Source organism: Mirounga angustirostris, unplaced genomic scaffold (assembly GCF_029215605.1).
Source record: "Mirounga angustirostris isolate CCGP_5_RB_7025 unplaced genomic scaffold, mMirAng1.0.hap1 SCAF_7, whole genome shotgun sequence".
Lineage (NCBI taxonomy): Eukaryota > Metazoa > Chordata > Mammalia > Carnivora > Phocidae > Mirounga > Mirounga angustirostris.
This window is the reverse complement of record NW_026991715.1, coordinates 80,315,318-80,332,445: the sequence shown is the minus strand read 5'-3', so window position 1 is coordinate 80,332,445 and position 17,128 is coordinate 80,315,318. Positions and strand designations below refer to the sequence as shown.

The window sequence follows — 17,128 nt, the reverse complement described above, 5'->3', positions numbered from 1 at the left end:
TGAGAGGTACTGAATAGACCTAAAATCATTCCCATGACTCACATCAAACTGCTTGTGTATAATGAAGGGTAGACAAGAACATGAAGAACATCCGATTACAATTCTTCTGAAAGCAGTGGGATTATCAAGCAACCTGATTTAGAAATATCCCTCCTTGATAAGGGAAGGCTATTACTTCATACATCAGGATGAAAAGGTCTAAATGAGATGAGGTAAGCGACTCCATCTTTATACATATTTATTCTGTTGTGCATGATTGAGTTCATTCCTCCTGGTTCCTAGTGGTTCAAAGGACTGTTTAGAAACACTGACTCCATTATTTGTTTTACATAGTCAGGACATGAACTTTGGCTTATATACAAACTAGAAATCCAATGCAAATTAAACTTTTTTGGTTTTTAATAGCATAGGACTAGTAGCTCTATCACCTTAGGCAAATCACTTAACCTTTCTGAGCATCAATCCCCATTTCTGTAAAATGGAGGGGTTGGGCTGGATGAGCCCTCCCGGCACACTGTTCTTACCTCATCCTCCTGAAGACTCAAGTCTCTGGGGTTAAAAACAAGCACTTTAAAAACACCTTAGTACACAACACATAAGGTCTCTGGTTTTTACTCCTTTCTTCTCAGAAGAAAAGAAAGTTATGGTTTTCTTTTCAACAATGCCTTCTCAGCCATATTTCCATCTCTTCTCTTTATCTGCAAAGGTCTAATAGGCTACAGAATTTTGTGCAGGTGGAATGTTACCTGCTTGCCAATCATTTCTCTCTCAGAATTGCTCTCATGGTCTCTGCCTTTCTCTCACTTTCTAGTCCCTGTCGCTCCATACATTCCACTTAACAATAAAAACGTAAAAAATGGGGGGGGGGGATATAACTTATTTTTGCTCACCCTTCAAATAGGTTCATCTGAATTAAGTGTAAAGAAGGAACATTTGCAGACCTATATAGAGCAAGGGGGATATCCAAGAAAGTCATCTATTCATTGTAAATGGCTTCTACTATTGCAACTCTTTGAAATCCAAACACCAAATTTTATGAAAAAGTTAAGAATAAACTCTCCTTCAAATTTCTAAGTGAAATCAAGAAAGCGCTAGAATACCAGGCAGTAATTAAATGCAATTTTCCTCTTTCAAAGCTCCCCCTTTCTTAAGAGAATTGAGATTTAATTATACTTATTTTGGTAAGTGCAAATTATTCTGCTCATGTCCCAAGCCCCAGGAGATTGCCCTGACACACATGTAGTACAGGGGGGAAAAATGCAGAAGTCACTTCAGTTCTTACTAGGACAATCTGAGCTGCTGTTTTTTTTTTTTTTTTAAGATTTTTGTTTATTTATTTGACAGAGAGAGACACAGCGAGAGAGAGAACACAAGCAAGGGGAATAGGAGAGGGAGAAGCAGGCTTCCCGCAGAGCGGGGAGCCCGATGCGGGGCTCGATCCCAGGACCCTGGGATCAGGACCTGAGCTGAAGGCAGACGCTTAACAACTGAGCCACCCAGGAGCCACCTGAGCCTCTGTTTTTAAACTTTAGTTTGCATCAAAACCAACTGGGCAGCTCATTAAAATTCCAGAATTCTGGGCTCACTGGTACTGGTAACATTGTCTCTGGGGAAAAATATGCTTGTGTGTGTACATATGAATTTATTATAGTTTTTGTTAATATAAATGATGTGTAGCACACAATTAATAAATAATAAAATATATAATATTCTTTTTTTTTTAAAGATTTTATTTATTTATTTGACAGAGAGAGACACAGCAAGAGAGGGAACACAAGCAGGGGGAGTAGGAGAGGGAGAAGCAGGCTTCCCGCCGAGCAGGGAGCCTGATGCGGGGCTCGATCCCAGGACTCTGGGATCATGACCTGAGCCGAAGGCAGACGCTTCATGACTGAGCCACCCAGGCGCCCCTAAAATATATAATATTCTTTACTGTAAATTCCATATTACCGGTTGAATGACACAGAATTCTTTCCTCATTTTTTTCTGAACTTTTCCATAGCCAATGTATGGTTTTAACTGATGAGTGAGTAATTCAGACAAGAATGTTTGCTGATGTTCTTGTTTGTTGAAACAACAAAGATAAATGTTGGAACTGCATTTGCTTGTCAGTGATGTGGGTCAAATCTTTGCTGTGCTGGTTAATGGCTTTTAATATTGGAAAAATACTTCCTCAAATTGTAAGACTATTCACAATAATCTGCATCACCAACACCTTTTCCATAACTTTCTCTCTCTCTTTTTAAAAAGATTTATTTATTTTAGAGAGAGAGAGAGAGAGCAAGCATAAATGGGAGGGGCAGAGGGAGAGGGAGAGAGAATCTCAAGCAGACTCCATGCTGAGTGCAGAGCCCATCCTGGGGCTTGATCTCACGACCCTGGGATCACAACTTGAGCTGAAACCAAGAGTCAGATACTTAACGGACTGCGCCACCCAGGCACCCCTCCATCATTTTCTTAAATCTATAAACAACCAACAAAATAATTTCTCAAGCTCTGATCTGCAGCATTTGTCAATTTCCATAATGCAACTATTCCCACCATGGTTGATTTCAAGCTATCGATGTGACAGCACTGAACACTGGGCTGGGAAGAGATGAGCAGTTATTTTTTTACAGTATTTCCACTATATGGATACAAGAGAAATAATAACTTAAATATCCTCAAGAGCAGTGATAGTAAAATGTAGTAAAATAATTAGGAGATGATAATTTTTGAGTATCTATTGCCTTCATTTTTAGTGATGGTTACAAAAAACATCTGAAAATTAACAACTGGGTCTTGTGAGTCAATACAAGCCAGCTCCCATACACCAGGACCTCACCTCTGCTTTTTGTGTGTCTGATTCAGTATCTGGTTGGAATCAGGAATTTTCACTTTAAAAAGCACCCCAAGGAGATTCTGGTGCAGGTACTCCTTAGATTAGATTCTGAGAAATCCTGACTTCTCAGGATTTAGTAAAGAGTATGTACTTTAGAGGTAATTCTATTAAGACCTTCCAGCTAATTCCAATCCTATTAATGAAATAATAAGAGGCATTCCTTTGTTTAAGTAAACAATGGGCAAAATTTTTCAAGTGTGAAAACATCTAGTGGAGGTAAGGATATGAGGCTCACTCATTCACTTGGATTGTAAATTGGAAAAACTCTTTTGTCGGGTAATTTGGTGGAATCTTAAGGCTTAAACACTACACGACCCAAAAATCCCATTTCTAGAAATCTACCCTGCAGTAGCAATACATCGTTACTTAAAACACTGCTTACATTAAAGTTCACCGCAGCATCGCTTGTGATAGCAAAAAAACTCAGAACTTAAATGTCTTTAATAGGGAACAGGATATATACATTATAGTGTATCTGCACAACAGAATACTAGGCAGCCATTATAAATAATGGAAGAGCTTTACATGGTCTGCCTTAGAAATATGCCCAGGGTACATTGTTAAATTAAAAACAACAGCAGATGCAGATCTGTGAAGAGAGTGGTCTGATTTTTGTCCAAAAAAGAAAAAGTGCATATATACACATCTGTGGTTTCTGTGTTTATGCAGAACTGTTAGTTAGGATAAGCATGTGAAAAGTAGGCAGATATAAATGACAGTTACCTGGAGGTGGGAGTCCAGGGAGAAAGGGAGGTAGAAATGAAGTGGGTATCACAGATTTTTCTTTTCCTTTGTAATCTCTATACCTTTTCTTCAATAGCTTCACTGAGGTGTAATTCACATAACACGCAATTTACCCCTTTAAAGTGTATAAGTCACAGGTTTTTAGCACATTCATAGAGATGTGCAACAGTCACCTTATATAGGTTTTTTTGAATAGTAAGGCATTGTGATTTTTTTTACTTTTCTTTTTAATGTTTTTCTGTATTTTCCAAAAGATGAAAAATAAAGTTTGGGAGAGATTATTTTAATGGGAAAATATTCAGATATATCCAGAGTCCTCCAATCCTTGTTATTATTTTAACTGAGAACTCCAGTGTTAGGGAATAGGTTTTTTTGTTCTAATAGAACTTTTTGCAATTCTGAAATCTGAAAAGCTCTGGAAGCCTAAGGTTTTTTTAAATAATGTTTGGCAGCAAAATTTGGTCTGAATGGATGTGATGCTATATATGATTTTTATTTATCCCTTGTAGTGTGAATATTTGAACATTTTGCTATAGGAATACAAGCATATATGATTAGGGATGCTGCCCCAGACTCCCAAAGGTGATATAATATAATACATGATTTATATGTTTGAGGACCTTTCTTTTTTTTTTTTTTTTTAAAGATTTTATTTATTTATTTGAGAGAGAGAATGAGAGACAGAGAGCATGAGAGGGAGGAGGGTCAGAGGAAGAAGCAGACTCCCTGCCGAGCAGGGAGCCCGATGTGGGACTCGATCCCGGGACTCCAGGATCACGACCTGAGCCGAAGGCAGTCGCTCAACCAACTGAGCCACCCAGGCGCCCGTTTGAGGACCTTTCTATCAGATTTAAAGTTCTTACTTCCAAACTACATTTGGCCCAAAGCATTGAGTAAAAAATGTGCCCTTATATCAAGGAATAATAAAGAAATAAAAAGTGCTATGAATTGTGTAAGACTGATGAATCACAGACCTGTACCCCCAAAACAAATAATACATTACATGTTAATATATATAAAAAGAGAGATAAGTAAAAAGAAAGAAAGAAAGAAAGAAAAAGAAAGAAAGAGAAAAAGAAATTTAAAAAAATGGAAGTTGGGAAGGAAGAAAGGAGACTTGCTGAGTGGCATGGGTATCACAGCCTTGAGAGAAAAGAGGGAAATTGAGGCAAAATGTACTCTTCCTGGAACCACCTTTCTGTATGTGCTGAGGCTATGCTTGCTTAAGCAGGGCTGCTATCCTTGGTGTTGAGAACTTGGACACGTTATGTGCACCCTGGAATGAAAGACCATGGTGAGAACTAACCTCCTATGTATTTTTTAAAGATTTAATTTATTTGAGAGAGAGAGCGTGTGTAAGAGAGCATGAGCGGGGTGGAGGGGCAGAGGGAGAGGGAGAAGCAGACTCCCTGCTGAGGAGGGAACCTGACCTGGGGCTTGATGTCAGGACCCTGGGACCATGACAGGAGTCAAAAGGCAGACGCTTAACCAACTGAGCCACCCAGACGCCCTTAACCTCCTATATTCTGGAAGGGGATTAGGCTTGTTGGACTATGTGCACATCAGGGTCCTATTCAGGGAAGGCCAGGCTGAGTGCTAGGAAGGTGCCATCTAGTCTTCTTGTCAGTGTAGAGGCTCATGGCTTTCAGGCAGCTCCCTGGGGGTGGGGAAGAAGTAACACATTCCACTCTTGCAATTTTAAGGAGGTTCTCAAATACGGAAAGTAATCCAGAATGCTAGAAAATACATGGATTTAAGCACCCCACCCAGAGTATCCCTCACTTTGCAGAGGAGTAAAAGAAGATGGTGTATCTTCCTGGAGAGCATGCAGGAGGAAGCCACTGGGAGGGGTTTAGAGAAAACAACAGAGGAAGTGGTGGGGCACGACCTTCCCCGCAGTTTCCCCCAGTTTCCCCGATATCCCTGCAATCAGGTATCAGGGAGTCAAGAGCACTCTCACGCTTCCACTAAAGTCAGAGTAGTCTGCTTTATACTGGAATGAAATAATTTTAAGAGCAGCTGCCCTGCCACTGATCTATGCTCCATCTTGTTCAAAAATGCATTAGCAAGGGATTTTTCCTGGGCTCACAATTTCAAAGCTTTTTGCAATAGCTTCCTGGCAGAGATGCGGCAGAAGTCACCGTGGAATTAGAATTCCTCGAGAGCCCTCTGTTTTCCCTTCTGCCTGCCATTGTTTCCATTCTCTCATGCTCTTCCTACTGTTCCTGCGGCGGTGGTGAGCCCGGAACCCCCATGGTGTGGATGTGGACGAGCGTGGGGTGTGCATGCTTGAACTCACACCCTATGTCTAGTAATACCCACTTTCCTGGAATGAAGCTGTGCAGAAGCCACGCCTAACAGATCACAGGATGGGATGACACAAAGAAGGCAAGGAGAAATCAAATCCGAAGGTCACCAAGTCCAGGCACTAGTGTTCTCAGGATTTTATTCAGAAAGTTCCTTGTAAGGACTTCAATTATGAGTCTGTTTATTCTAAATTTATGAACAACTATATGAAAAGGAGCCACCTAGATTCCACATCTAACTCATCAATTTAGAACAAGGGAGAATGATGCCTGTAAGAAATCAATCTCTTTCTCAACTGGGCGTGGTCTTGCCTGCCTCTCAATCCCCTCTAACCCCAAAGACTGTGTACTGACTCATGTGATTATAGCTATTGTTTTATTTTTATTTGCCACCACCGGATGGTGAGCTACATGAAGGCAGATTTTTGAGTTTGCCCATCTTAGCCTCCATGCAGTGCTCTGTTTGAATTAAAATGAGTTGAAATGGTAGCTTGACAAAGAAGAACATACAGAAAACACAGAAAAGCAGATAGAAGAAGGCAACAACCCCAGTAACAGAAAAACTCCATATAGTCCTAAAATTTTGAGGGAAATCATTGTGCAGTAAAGTTCAGGATGATATCCCTGAATTATGAAGAAAAGGGGGACAGCGATAAGGAGGGAAACTAACATCTATTACCAATCAGTTATGTTGGACACAGCTATCGGCATTAAGCATCTACCCCCTATTTTAATTTCAAAAGACATGTAATATATTTGGGCAAGATTTCTGTCCAAAATGTTTTGAAGGTATAGTACTTGCAGAGTTAAAACCTTAGCTTTCTGGAAAACATGGCTATCAAAAATGATTTGTTCGCTAAGGGTACTACCTGTAATTTTATGATATGATTTTACTTATAATCCCCAAAATTTGGAGACTAAATTTCTGAGAGCTCACATAAAGGAGAGCTGAAAACAGAATCCCCAGGTTTCATTCATCTGACTTAGAATTAAGTATTAAACACCCCCTCAAAGGAAAATGAATCTCTTAGCTATACTAGCAAGGAACATGCTCAAATGTATGTTTATTTTGAGGGCTGGGCTGCAGGGGTGGAAGCGAGCCCGGATGTGTGTGTACGTGAGTGTGTGATGGGGGAAGAGGGTCTGTATCCTTGACAATACCTGCTCCTTTTCCTATAAGCAACAAGAGCTGAAGGACAGGAAGTAGTTTACAGCCTGGAAATTCTGCCAACCCAAAGAGAGTCAGAACTTAGTACTTGGGCAGAGGTCCTTACACCCATTTTAAGGATATCTGTTCCAACTTCAGTTAGTGAGTAAACGGGTTTTCCAATTTGAGAAATGAGTTAATGTTGAAGACCTGGAAACTAATACCAGTAACTCTGCAAAGGAGAGGCCAGGGTTCTTAAGATTCCCGTGGGCCAAAATGCCCAAAAGAAATGTGGCAAATTTCTGCAATAATCTCAGGAGAATTTTCTCTTTGGAACAAGACTTGATTGAAAAAACTTGGGTGGAAAAAAAAAAAAAAGAGGACCAGGAGGAATGTCTAGTTCCCATTATTCTAATTCCCTCGAGGGCAGGGACAGTCTTGTAGTTTATCTTCTTAAAAATGAACTATGAATAACAAAAACTGTTGTGGAGAACAAGAAACAGCACAACTAGGAAACTTCTAGTCACAACGTAACAGCTATGAACAGTTCTGTGTCTACATACAACAAGAAATTTCAATACCTTTGAAAAGTAACCAATACACTCTTTATATTATGGGCAACTATGACCAAAAGGTTGCATTTAGGACAATTTATATCACCTTGAAGCCTTTTATAGGGACTATAATGATACCAGTTAACCTTTACTGAGCACTTAGCAGGTACCTTTATATGATCCATTATGATCCCACTTTATAGGTGAGGAGGAGGGCAGAGAGGTCTAGAAATTTTGTGAGGGTTAACAGAACTAGCAAGTACCTTTGCCAGGCTATCAGGTCTTAAGAGTCTCATCACCTAACCCCTGTACAAGATTACTGTTTATACGGGATATTCTTTTTTTTTTTTTTTTTTTTTTTTTTTAATATTTTTAAGAAACCGCTACACCCAACGTGGAGCTTGAACTCACAAGCCCAAGATCAACAGCTGCACGCTCCACTAACCGAGCCAGTCAGGCTCCCTGGGACAATCATTTCTAATTATATTACTTTATTTTTTCCATGGAATTAATTTATAAAAAGCTAGGAAGTGTACATTTAAAAAAGGATTCATTCTGGCTTTCCAGAGCCTCAGTCCTGGGTCACCCTGGCCTGCTAAAGTCCCGATCTTTTCTTCATTAGGCTAGTAGCTTTCCCACGCCCTCAAACTTAGGACTGAAGCTTAGGTTACTGCTTGGCTGATAAGCACTCTGAGTGCTTTGCAGAATAAAGTCCTAACAAAGCTCTCTATGGTCTGACCCCACCCTTCACCAGTGTTCTCATTTCTTGCCACTTCTCTCTTTGCATTTTCACACTCCAGTAGTACCAAATTACCAAAAGTTCCTTGTGGACATGAGGCTTTTCACTTCCCTGTGTCTATGCACACGCTTTTACCTTTGTCTGGAACGTGTCTTCCCCCTGCCCCTGCCTACCTGGGGGCTCCTGATCACCATTCAAACCCTTGGTCTGTTTCCATCGGCTAAGAAGCCTTTCCCAGATGCGTCCCCTTGCTTCCCAGCAAACTTGCATGCTCTGCCTCTCTGCAGCTCCCGGAGCTGGTATACATTTCTAGTATTGTCTATAAATGCAGATTTTGTGCTTGTCTCTCCTGCTAACATATACTAAACTCCTGTGGGCGGGAAGGTTGGGATACCCAGCCCCGGCAAGGGTCTGACACTGTGACTGATATGGCATTTAATAAAGATGGCTGCTTCTAAATGATGCTTGCACAGCTTCACGTTCTGCGCAGTTTCTAAAACAAAGACCAAACCAAAACAAGTATTTCATGTAATCCCACAGAACTCACTCTAAAATCACACTCAATTTTTTTCCTACTAATAGAGATCACGGTCCGAGACACCCATCTGACTTCTGATACTTTATCACATTCCAACAAATTTTAAAAGATTTTTCTTTCACTGTTGGTGTTTTATTAAAGAAAAGTCCTAGGTTTCTCATATAAGGATAAATACTCCCTGTAAGGATAAATGCACCCTTAAGCCAAATATTTTCCTACTTTTCAGTAGTGCAGTAATGTCCTTGTACTCTGAGTCTGCTTCTGATGTTTAATTTCTATACTTAAAAAATACCATCAACAGTTTTAATATTTAGTTCAAATCTGGACCGACACTAATATGATTATATATGTGTGTTTATATATGTAATAAAAAAACATATAATACAAATATAATATATATGATATATAATAAAAGCATACATAATTTGTAATCAAAGATATGATGATATAATTATTTTTCATTTCTAGGTACATCTAGAGATAAGTGTGCCATCACAATATAGAATCTTTATACAGTATAAATCACTCCCTAAAGAAAATCAGGCATGTAGAGATTTTTACTGATGCTTTTTGTCAGGAGGGTATGATTGGGAATGTAGCATACTAACTGGTAGGTACTGAAAGACTTAACATAGTACTTCCACTTGTGAAATTGAAAAACATCAAGATAATGTTATAACATTTTAAAGGAAAAAAAAATCACACAATTCTGACTTGTCAATGCTTATTGACTATTTTTTTTCCTTGTTCTTTATAATACTTGGAAACATGGAAGCATACATACAGTTTTATGATTTGTTATTAGATGGTCTATATAAATTTTTATGATTTGCTATTATATCATTTATTTAACTAGTCCCCTATTAAGGGACCTTTGTTAAATTTCCAATTTTTCATATTAATAGTTAATAGGGCATAAACAACCATGGGTAGGTAGCTCATTTAAAAACAACAACTCTTTCTTTAGGATAAAAGCCTTGAGCAAGATTTTAATGTTCTATATAAAATGCATATGATATCACAAAGTTGCTTTTCAAAACCCTGCACTAATTTAAAAAGCTCCCCAAACTGTGCCAGATTAGTTCAAACCCTGGCAGTCCTGGTTTTCTAATTCAAACTCCACTCACCCCCGATTTAATAAATGTAAAGTGCTCTCTAGTTTTAGTGAGATTTGATATCTTCCCATGCGTTTATTTATCTTCTAAGTCACGTATAGCTTAAGGCACAGGATCTTATCTAATACTACTGAAAAAATTACATGGGTGAAATTTTTTGCTTACATTTTTATTATATTACAATAAGGCCCATGAATTATAGTACCAGTAATCCTTCTAACTCATACCTCATATATGCCTTCTTTTAGAAAAATGGTTCTCAAAAAAGTGAAAAATGAAAAATTACTATAAAAGTTCCATATCAGTCTCCTAAAGAATAACTGTATACTTATATATTAAATCTCAGAACTTTTAAATTATCCTTAGATTAAACATAAAATACAAAACAAAATTAATTCCTCACCAGTAATAAATTAAATTATGACAGTAATATATTTTAAAACTAGTCTGTATCATCCATCTTTCCTAGGGTATCACTGTGGTATCTGGTAGGACATACTACAAAGCCAGGAGGAATCTGGCTGAAAAGTGAAGTCCAGGGCTCTATAGAAGGACAGAGAGTGGGGGTGGGGGAGTGTGCAGGTATGGCCAGCTACTTTAGTTGTGGTGGTCAGGGAAAGCCTTCCATGCCTTCTTGGGAAATTACAGTCTTGTCAATGCTTTGGAAGTCAGCAGTGTTGGAATCTGCCTGTTCCGCTCACACCAACATGGTAAATTTTTAGAGCAGATCATTTCTGTCTTTGTTCCTCAAACAAAAAAATTTATTCCATTCTTTTCAACAAAACCCTGTCTCAACACTACAGTGAATAACTTAAGATTTTAGGTTCTGTTCCAAAAATGGAAAGCTATTTGTATACTATAACTCAAAGCATATTTTTAATATAAAAACAATTTGGTATTTATTTGGATGTTAGGTTCATGGGCTGGTCCATAGGAGCTTGTTTAATTGATAATATATCTGATTGTAGTGCTAATGACAATTTTTCAATCATACAAAATTATCCTTTCTAATGTCTTTTTCCAGAGAAAGACTATATTTACTGTCCCAGTCCTGAATACTGAGATCTATGGACCTATCACCACGTGAGTCACTCTCAGCAAAGGCCCCAGAGGATACTTCATAGACAGAGATGGACATGTACTTCAAGACTCAGTTGTCAGAGAGGAAACTAATGTGTCTGGAGAGGAAAATGTATGAAGTTAGTTAGCAGAAATATAATGTTAAATTAGAGAACTCGGGGCAATATGTATAAGTCAGCAAGACATAGTGGAAAAGCTGATAAGCCAAGGAGAAGATTGCTTAATATTTACACTCCCGTGAACACTAAAGTGTAAACCTGGAAGGCAGTTGGAGTTCGACTAAATGCAGCACAAGGAACAAGTACCAGTCTCGGTTGCCTTGGGAACGGGGGCCCCTTCCTCATGTTAATGATTCTATAATAAGAAAAGGAGGATTTAAATGGAGTACATAGTACAAACTTCCAGTTATAAAATAAAGTCATGGGGATTAATGTACAGCATAGGGAATATAGTCAATAATATTGTAATAACTTTGTATGCTGACAGATGGTAACTGGACTTACCATGGGGATTATTTCATAATGTATAAAAATACTGAATCACTATGATACACACCTGAAACGAATAGGGTATTATATGTCAATTATACTTCAATAAAGAAAAAATGAAGTGCATCGTAATCATGGGTAGACCAATGAGTTGTCTAGGGGGATGTTTAGCAGGTGTCAAAGGAGTAGGTGGGCTCTGTGCCTCAGTGCAGTGGACGATGGATGAGTTCACGAGGTGGCAAGTATAGATCACAGAGTAAGCACCGACATGAACTCGAGTGTTGGAGAACTTTTCTGGTACTGCAAAACATGTTGACTCTTCCAGTCATGGTTTGCCTATAGTAATGGAAATAAATTGCTAAATCCCCATTCTTCTGACAATACTCCTTGGAAGGAATCCCCTAATAGGAGAGGGTAGATAAGACAATACACTGGAAAGCAAAAGAACCCTGAAGTCAGCATAAGAGAAAGCAGCACAGTAGGACGTATAAAAGATTATAGTTTTCAAAATAAAAGTCATTTCTGGGGCTCCTGGGTGGCTCAGTCATTAAGCGTCTGCCTTCGGCTCAGGTCGTGATCCCAGGGTCCTGGGATCGAGCCCCGCATCGGGCTCCTTGCTTGGCAGGAAGCCTGCTTCTCCCTCTCCCACTCCCCCTGCTTGTGTTCCTCTCTCGCTGTCTCTCTCTCTGTCAAAAACTAAATAAAATCTTAAAAAAAAAAAGTCATTTCTTCAACAGTCAACAAAACCAAAAGACAACCAACAGAACGGTAGAAGATGTTTTCAAATGACATACAGATAAAGGGCTAGTATCCAAAATCTATAAAGAATTTATCAAACTCAACACCCAAAGAACAAGTAATCCAATCAAGAAATGGGCAGAAGACATGAACAGACATTCCTGCAAAGAAGACATCCAAATGGCCAACAGACACATGAAAAAGTGCTCAACATCACTTGGCATCAGGGAAATACAAATCAAAACCTCAGTGAGACCCGCCTCACACCAGTCAGAATGGCTAAAATGAACAAGTCAGGAAACAACAGATGTTGGCGAGGATGAGGAGAAAGGGGAACCCTCTTACCCTGTTGGTGGGAATGCAAGCTGGTGTAGCCATTCCGGAAAACAGTATGGAGGTTCCTCAAAAAGTTGAAAATAGAGCTACCCTACGACCCAGCAATTGCACTACCAGGTATTTACCCCAAAGATACAAATGTAGTGATCCAAAGGGGTACGTGCACCCCAATGTTTATAGCAGCAATGTCCACAATAGCCAAACTATGGAAAGAGCCAAGATGTCCATCAACAGATGCATGGATAAAGAAGATGTGGTGTGTATGTACACACACACACACACACACACACACACACACACACACACACACACTGGAATATTATGCAGTCATCAAAAATGAAATCTTGCCATTTGCAACAATGTGGATGGAACTAGAGGGTATTATGCTAAGGGAAATAAGCCAATCAGAGAAAGACAAGTATCATGAGGAATTTGAGAAATAAGACAGAAGATCATAGGGGAAGGGAGGGAAAAATGAAACAAGACGAAACCAGAGAGGGAGACAAACCGTAAGAGACTCTTAATCTCAGGAAACAAACTGAGGGTTGCTGGAGTGGAGGGGGATGGGAGGGATGGGGTGGCTGGGTGATGAACACTGGGGAGGGTATGTGCTATGGTGAATGCTGTGAATTGTGTAAGACTGATGAATCACAGACCTGTACCCCTGAAACAAATAACATATTATATGTTAATAAAAAAAAAAAATTTTTTTAAGTTATTTCTTCAATAGTCCCAAATTAAAGGAAACAAAAGTAGTTGTTTCCCAGTGGGCAGAAAGTGTGACCAATAGTTAGTGTGTACATTTTACATTTTTATATATATTTTATATATTTATAGTACTTAAAGTTGTGCTTAGCTCCAACATTTCAAAACTTACCTCTGAAAGCACTAATATCCCCATAGTGTACTTGTAGTACAAAGTATTTACTTCCAGTCTCTCCTCCGACTCTGAATCCAACACCTAAAGATTTACAAAGAAGACAGATTAATATTTTAGAAATCAAAGTCTAAAATGGAGCTAATCTCAGGTTGCTGATCTCTGAAATCCAAAGGGAAATAACATATAACATATGAAATTATGTTATATTAAAAATAAAATGAACTTGGCATTCACTGAACATTTCTAATATAATCTATCATTCCTTTTCAAAGCTCTGATAGGATTCTATTCATACTTCCCATTTCAGAACCAGAGTAATCACATACACTTTAAGAGGAAAATTCACTCATTCTGAAAGAAATAGAAAACAAAATTCTGCCCTTGTTGATTTTATATATAACAGACATACATAAACCCATTCTTTCATTTTGTTTTGAATATATTCATGTTCATTTTTATTTTCTGATTGAATCTCAAAAACAGACTTCTTAGGAGCATCTCAGGGGAAAGGCTTTTATTCCCATATGAAAACAGGTTATCTGCAAAAATGTTATTGAGAAAATCAGTTATCAGTGAGATTACAAAGTCCAGTGTGTCAATAGGTTCTTGGAATCTGAAGGGTTCCTAATAGTCGTACTATTAATAGAGTCTGCTAGGAAGCTTTAAAAAAAATCTACAGAGAAAATATTTATAGGCGGAGATAGTTTTTTTTCCTATCTGCTCAATGAATGGATCTTAAAAATGCCAACAAATCTACAACCGCCTTCCCCCAGCCGCCATTAGCTGCCACACTTGTTTGGTAGCAGCTGCCTGGTAAACTATTGAGAGGATTGAGAAGCTCATCTGAAGCAAAATTAGAGCTGGCGAAGGCAGGGGGGCAAGGGAAGAGCATGTGTATCACGAGACACCGTCCCTGAACCATGGCAGACCTACCTGTTAGAGAATGGCACATTCCCCTTGATATTAAGAAACATGGTAATAGGGGCGCCTGGGTGGCTCAGTTGGTTAAGCGACTGCCTTCGGCTCAGGTCATGATCCTGGAGTCCGGGGATCGAGTCCCGCATCGGGCTCCCTGCTTGGCAGGGAGTCTGCTTCTCCCTCTGACCTTCCCCCCTCTCATGTGCTCTCTCTCTCACTCTCTCAAATAAATGAATAAATAAAATCTTTAAAAAAAAAAAAAAAAAGAAACATGGTAATAAAGGAGAGCCTGGTAATTCATTCACACATTGGAAGTTATGAACAGTTTAGAGTGAAGTCAGGAAGCCAGCTGAGGTTTGGCATTACATTCAATACCCAGGTTCCAAGACTATTAAAAAAAATACCTGTTTGCTGAAACAGCAATTTATTTAATTCCTAGCTCTCTTGGCTCATGAAACGCTCCTGCCATCAAGAGCCAATGTCCCATAGGCCAAAGGTGGCTTGAGGTATACTTGGATATTTTCTAATTCTGTCTAAACTGTTGTGTGGGCAAGTTACTTACCAAAGAGAGGCAGAGAAAGAGTAACTACCTAAGTGAAACCTTTTCAGGGCAAAGCAAGTAATACAGGTTATTTTTATTGTGAAATTGCAAAATGGAACACTGCCGACAACTGTGGGAAGGACATATGATAAAAAGTACTCTGGAGTCAGAAATTAAACAGCTTTAGAGAAGACTGTGCAAGAGGCCTCAGGTATACCTTTGGGGAGGCGGGTAGGGGGAGCATTTCTTGCCCAGGCATAGAGAATATTGGCTTTATCTGTACAGGTTCCTTCATCACAAAACCTGAAGGAAAAAAAAAAAAGTAGCCGTAAATGAAGATTCAAGTAGCAAAACACATAAATCATTCACCACGGGGAGGAGAGGATAGGGGAAGGTATTTGAAAACAAAGTAAAATACATAGAATATCATGATTGCAGTCACACCAGCTTTAAGATCCTAACAAAGGCTAGAGCAAAGAGGGCGCCTGGGGGGCTCAGTCCCTTCGGCTCAGGTCATGATCCCAGGGCCCTGGGATTGAGTGCCTGCATCGGGTTCCCAGCTCCGCGGGAAGCCTGCTTCTCCCTCCCCCACTCCCCCTGCTTGTGTTCCTGCTCTCACTATCTCTGTCAAATAAATAAAATCTTAAAAAAAAAAAAGAAAATAGGGGCGCCTGGGTGGCTCAGTCAGTTAAGCGACTGCCTTCGGCTCAGGTCATGATCCTGGAGTCCGGGGATCGAGTCCCACATCGGGCTCCATGCTCGGCGGGGGGTCTGCTTCTCCCTTTGACCCTCTTCCCTCTCGTGCTCTCTGTCTCTCACTCTCTCTCTCCCAAATAAATAAAATCTTAAAAAAAAAATAAAGGTGAGGGCGCCTGGGTGGCTCAGTCGGTTAAGCGACTGCCTTTGGCTCAGGTCACAATCCTGGAGTCCCGGGATCGAGTCCCTGCTTGGGCTCCCTGCTCGGCAGGGGGTCTGCTTCTCCCTCTGACCCTCCTCCCTCTCATGCTCTCTGTCTCTCATTCTCTCTCTCTCAAATAAATAAATAAAATCTTAAAAAAAAAAAAAAAAGACTAGAGCAAAGAATAATTTTCTATGTGAAAAAAAGTAAATACAAAGGGAGATGCACCTGTGTGTTACCCGACGTGCACCAATCCTGTGAGGCGGAGGTACAATTTATAATTGGATATGTGCCTATGTGGAATGTAATGTGTGTAAATCAGGTAGGAAGGTAAGCATCACACAGACAGCACATGGAAACCAGCACTAACACAGTGTTCATTTGGAAGGGGACTAAAAGAAATGTCGTCCACATTTCCCCTTGGGGCTCAGCATTATCAATAAATCTTGGCCACGTCAACACACAGTAGCGCCCAGCACCTACCTTCTGCAGGGGGAACCATACCAGTGTAGCCCCCTTAAGGGGTTCTTGGTGCTACATACGTGACTCTGAGTGTTTGAATACTGGCTGTGCCATTTGTAAGTTGTTTCCTGTTGGGCAATTCACTCAATCTACTGAGCCTCAGTTTTCTCTCTTGTAAAACAGGGTCAGCTACACTTAACCTCACAGTTACTCTGTAAACCAAATGAGATACAAGAGAAAGCACTTTGCACACCTCAAAGCACTATACCAGGGTAATGCATTCTTCAACAAAACATTCACTTCATCTCGAGATTCATCATTGAGAAGCAGAGCTGTGGGTGAAAGGAGCCTAGGCAGAAAGACGCATCTGGATTTGAATCCCAGAACCTCCCATCAGCCGCTGTGGGTCGTGGGCATGTCGGCAAACCCTCACAGGCCTGTGTGCCAAGCCTCCCGCTCGGGCTGTGGTGCCCACGTACGTGTGGCCCCTGCTACGCTGACGGACACACTAGAATCCACGGTGGTCAATCCAAATTCATTAATGGTACGCTTCCTGCGTCCAAGCCACACATTTTTTTTTTTTTCCATGACTATATCTCTTATTTTGTTCTGTTCTAGAATTGGATTTTTCAAAACACCATTCGGTAACGTTTTTATGTTGCCTTTCTAGATCTGTGTTTTGGGAAACTGGCACCAAGCTAAGTCTGACTCAGGGGTTTAGAAAAACTTGAAAGGTTGGAGGGCTATCAAGGACAAGGACAAA

General features: G+C 39.9%; 1 protein-coding gene across 18 annotated transcripts in view; it reads right to left on the bottom strand.

The window, feature by feature from the left end:
• Positions 1 to 17,128, bottom strand: part of PAM (peptidylglycine alpha-amidating monooxygenase) — a 283,678-nt gene that overhangs the window by 80,904 nt on the left and 185,646 nt on the right. For all 18 annotated transcript variants that reach the window (XM_064596425.1, XM_064596426.1, XM_064596429.1 and 15 more), the window contains exons 6-7: positions 15,223 to 15,308; positions 13,544 to 13,627 (exon numbers count right to left, since the gene is read on the bottom strand). In XM_064596425.1, the coding sequence (XP_064452495.1) occupies positions 13,544 to 13,627; positions 15,223 to 15,308 (170 nt within the window). The remainder of the gene's footprint in view (positions 1 to 13,543; positions 13,628 to 15,222; positions 15,309 to 17,128) is intronic.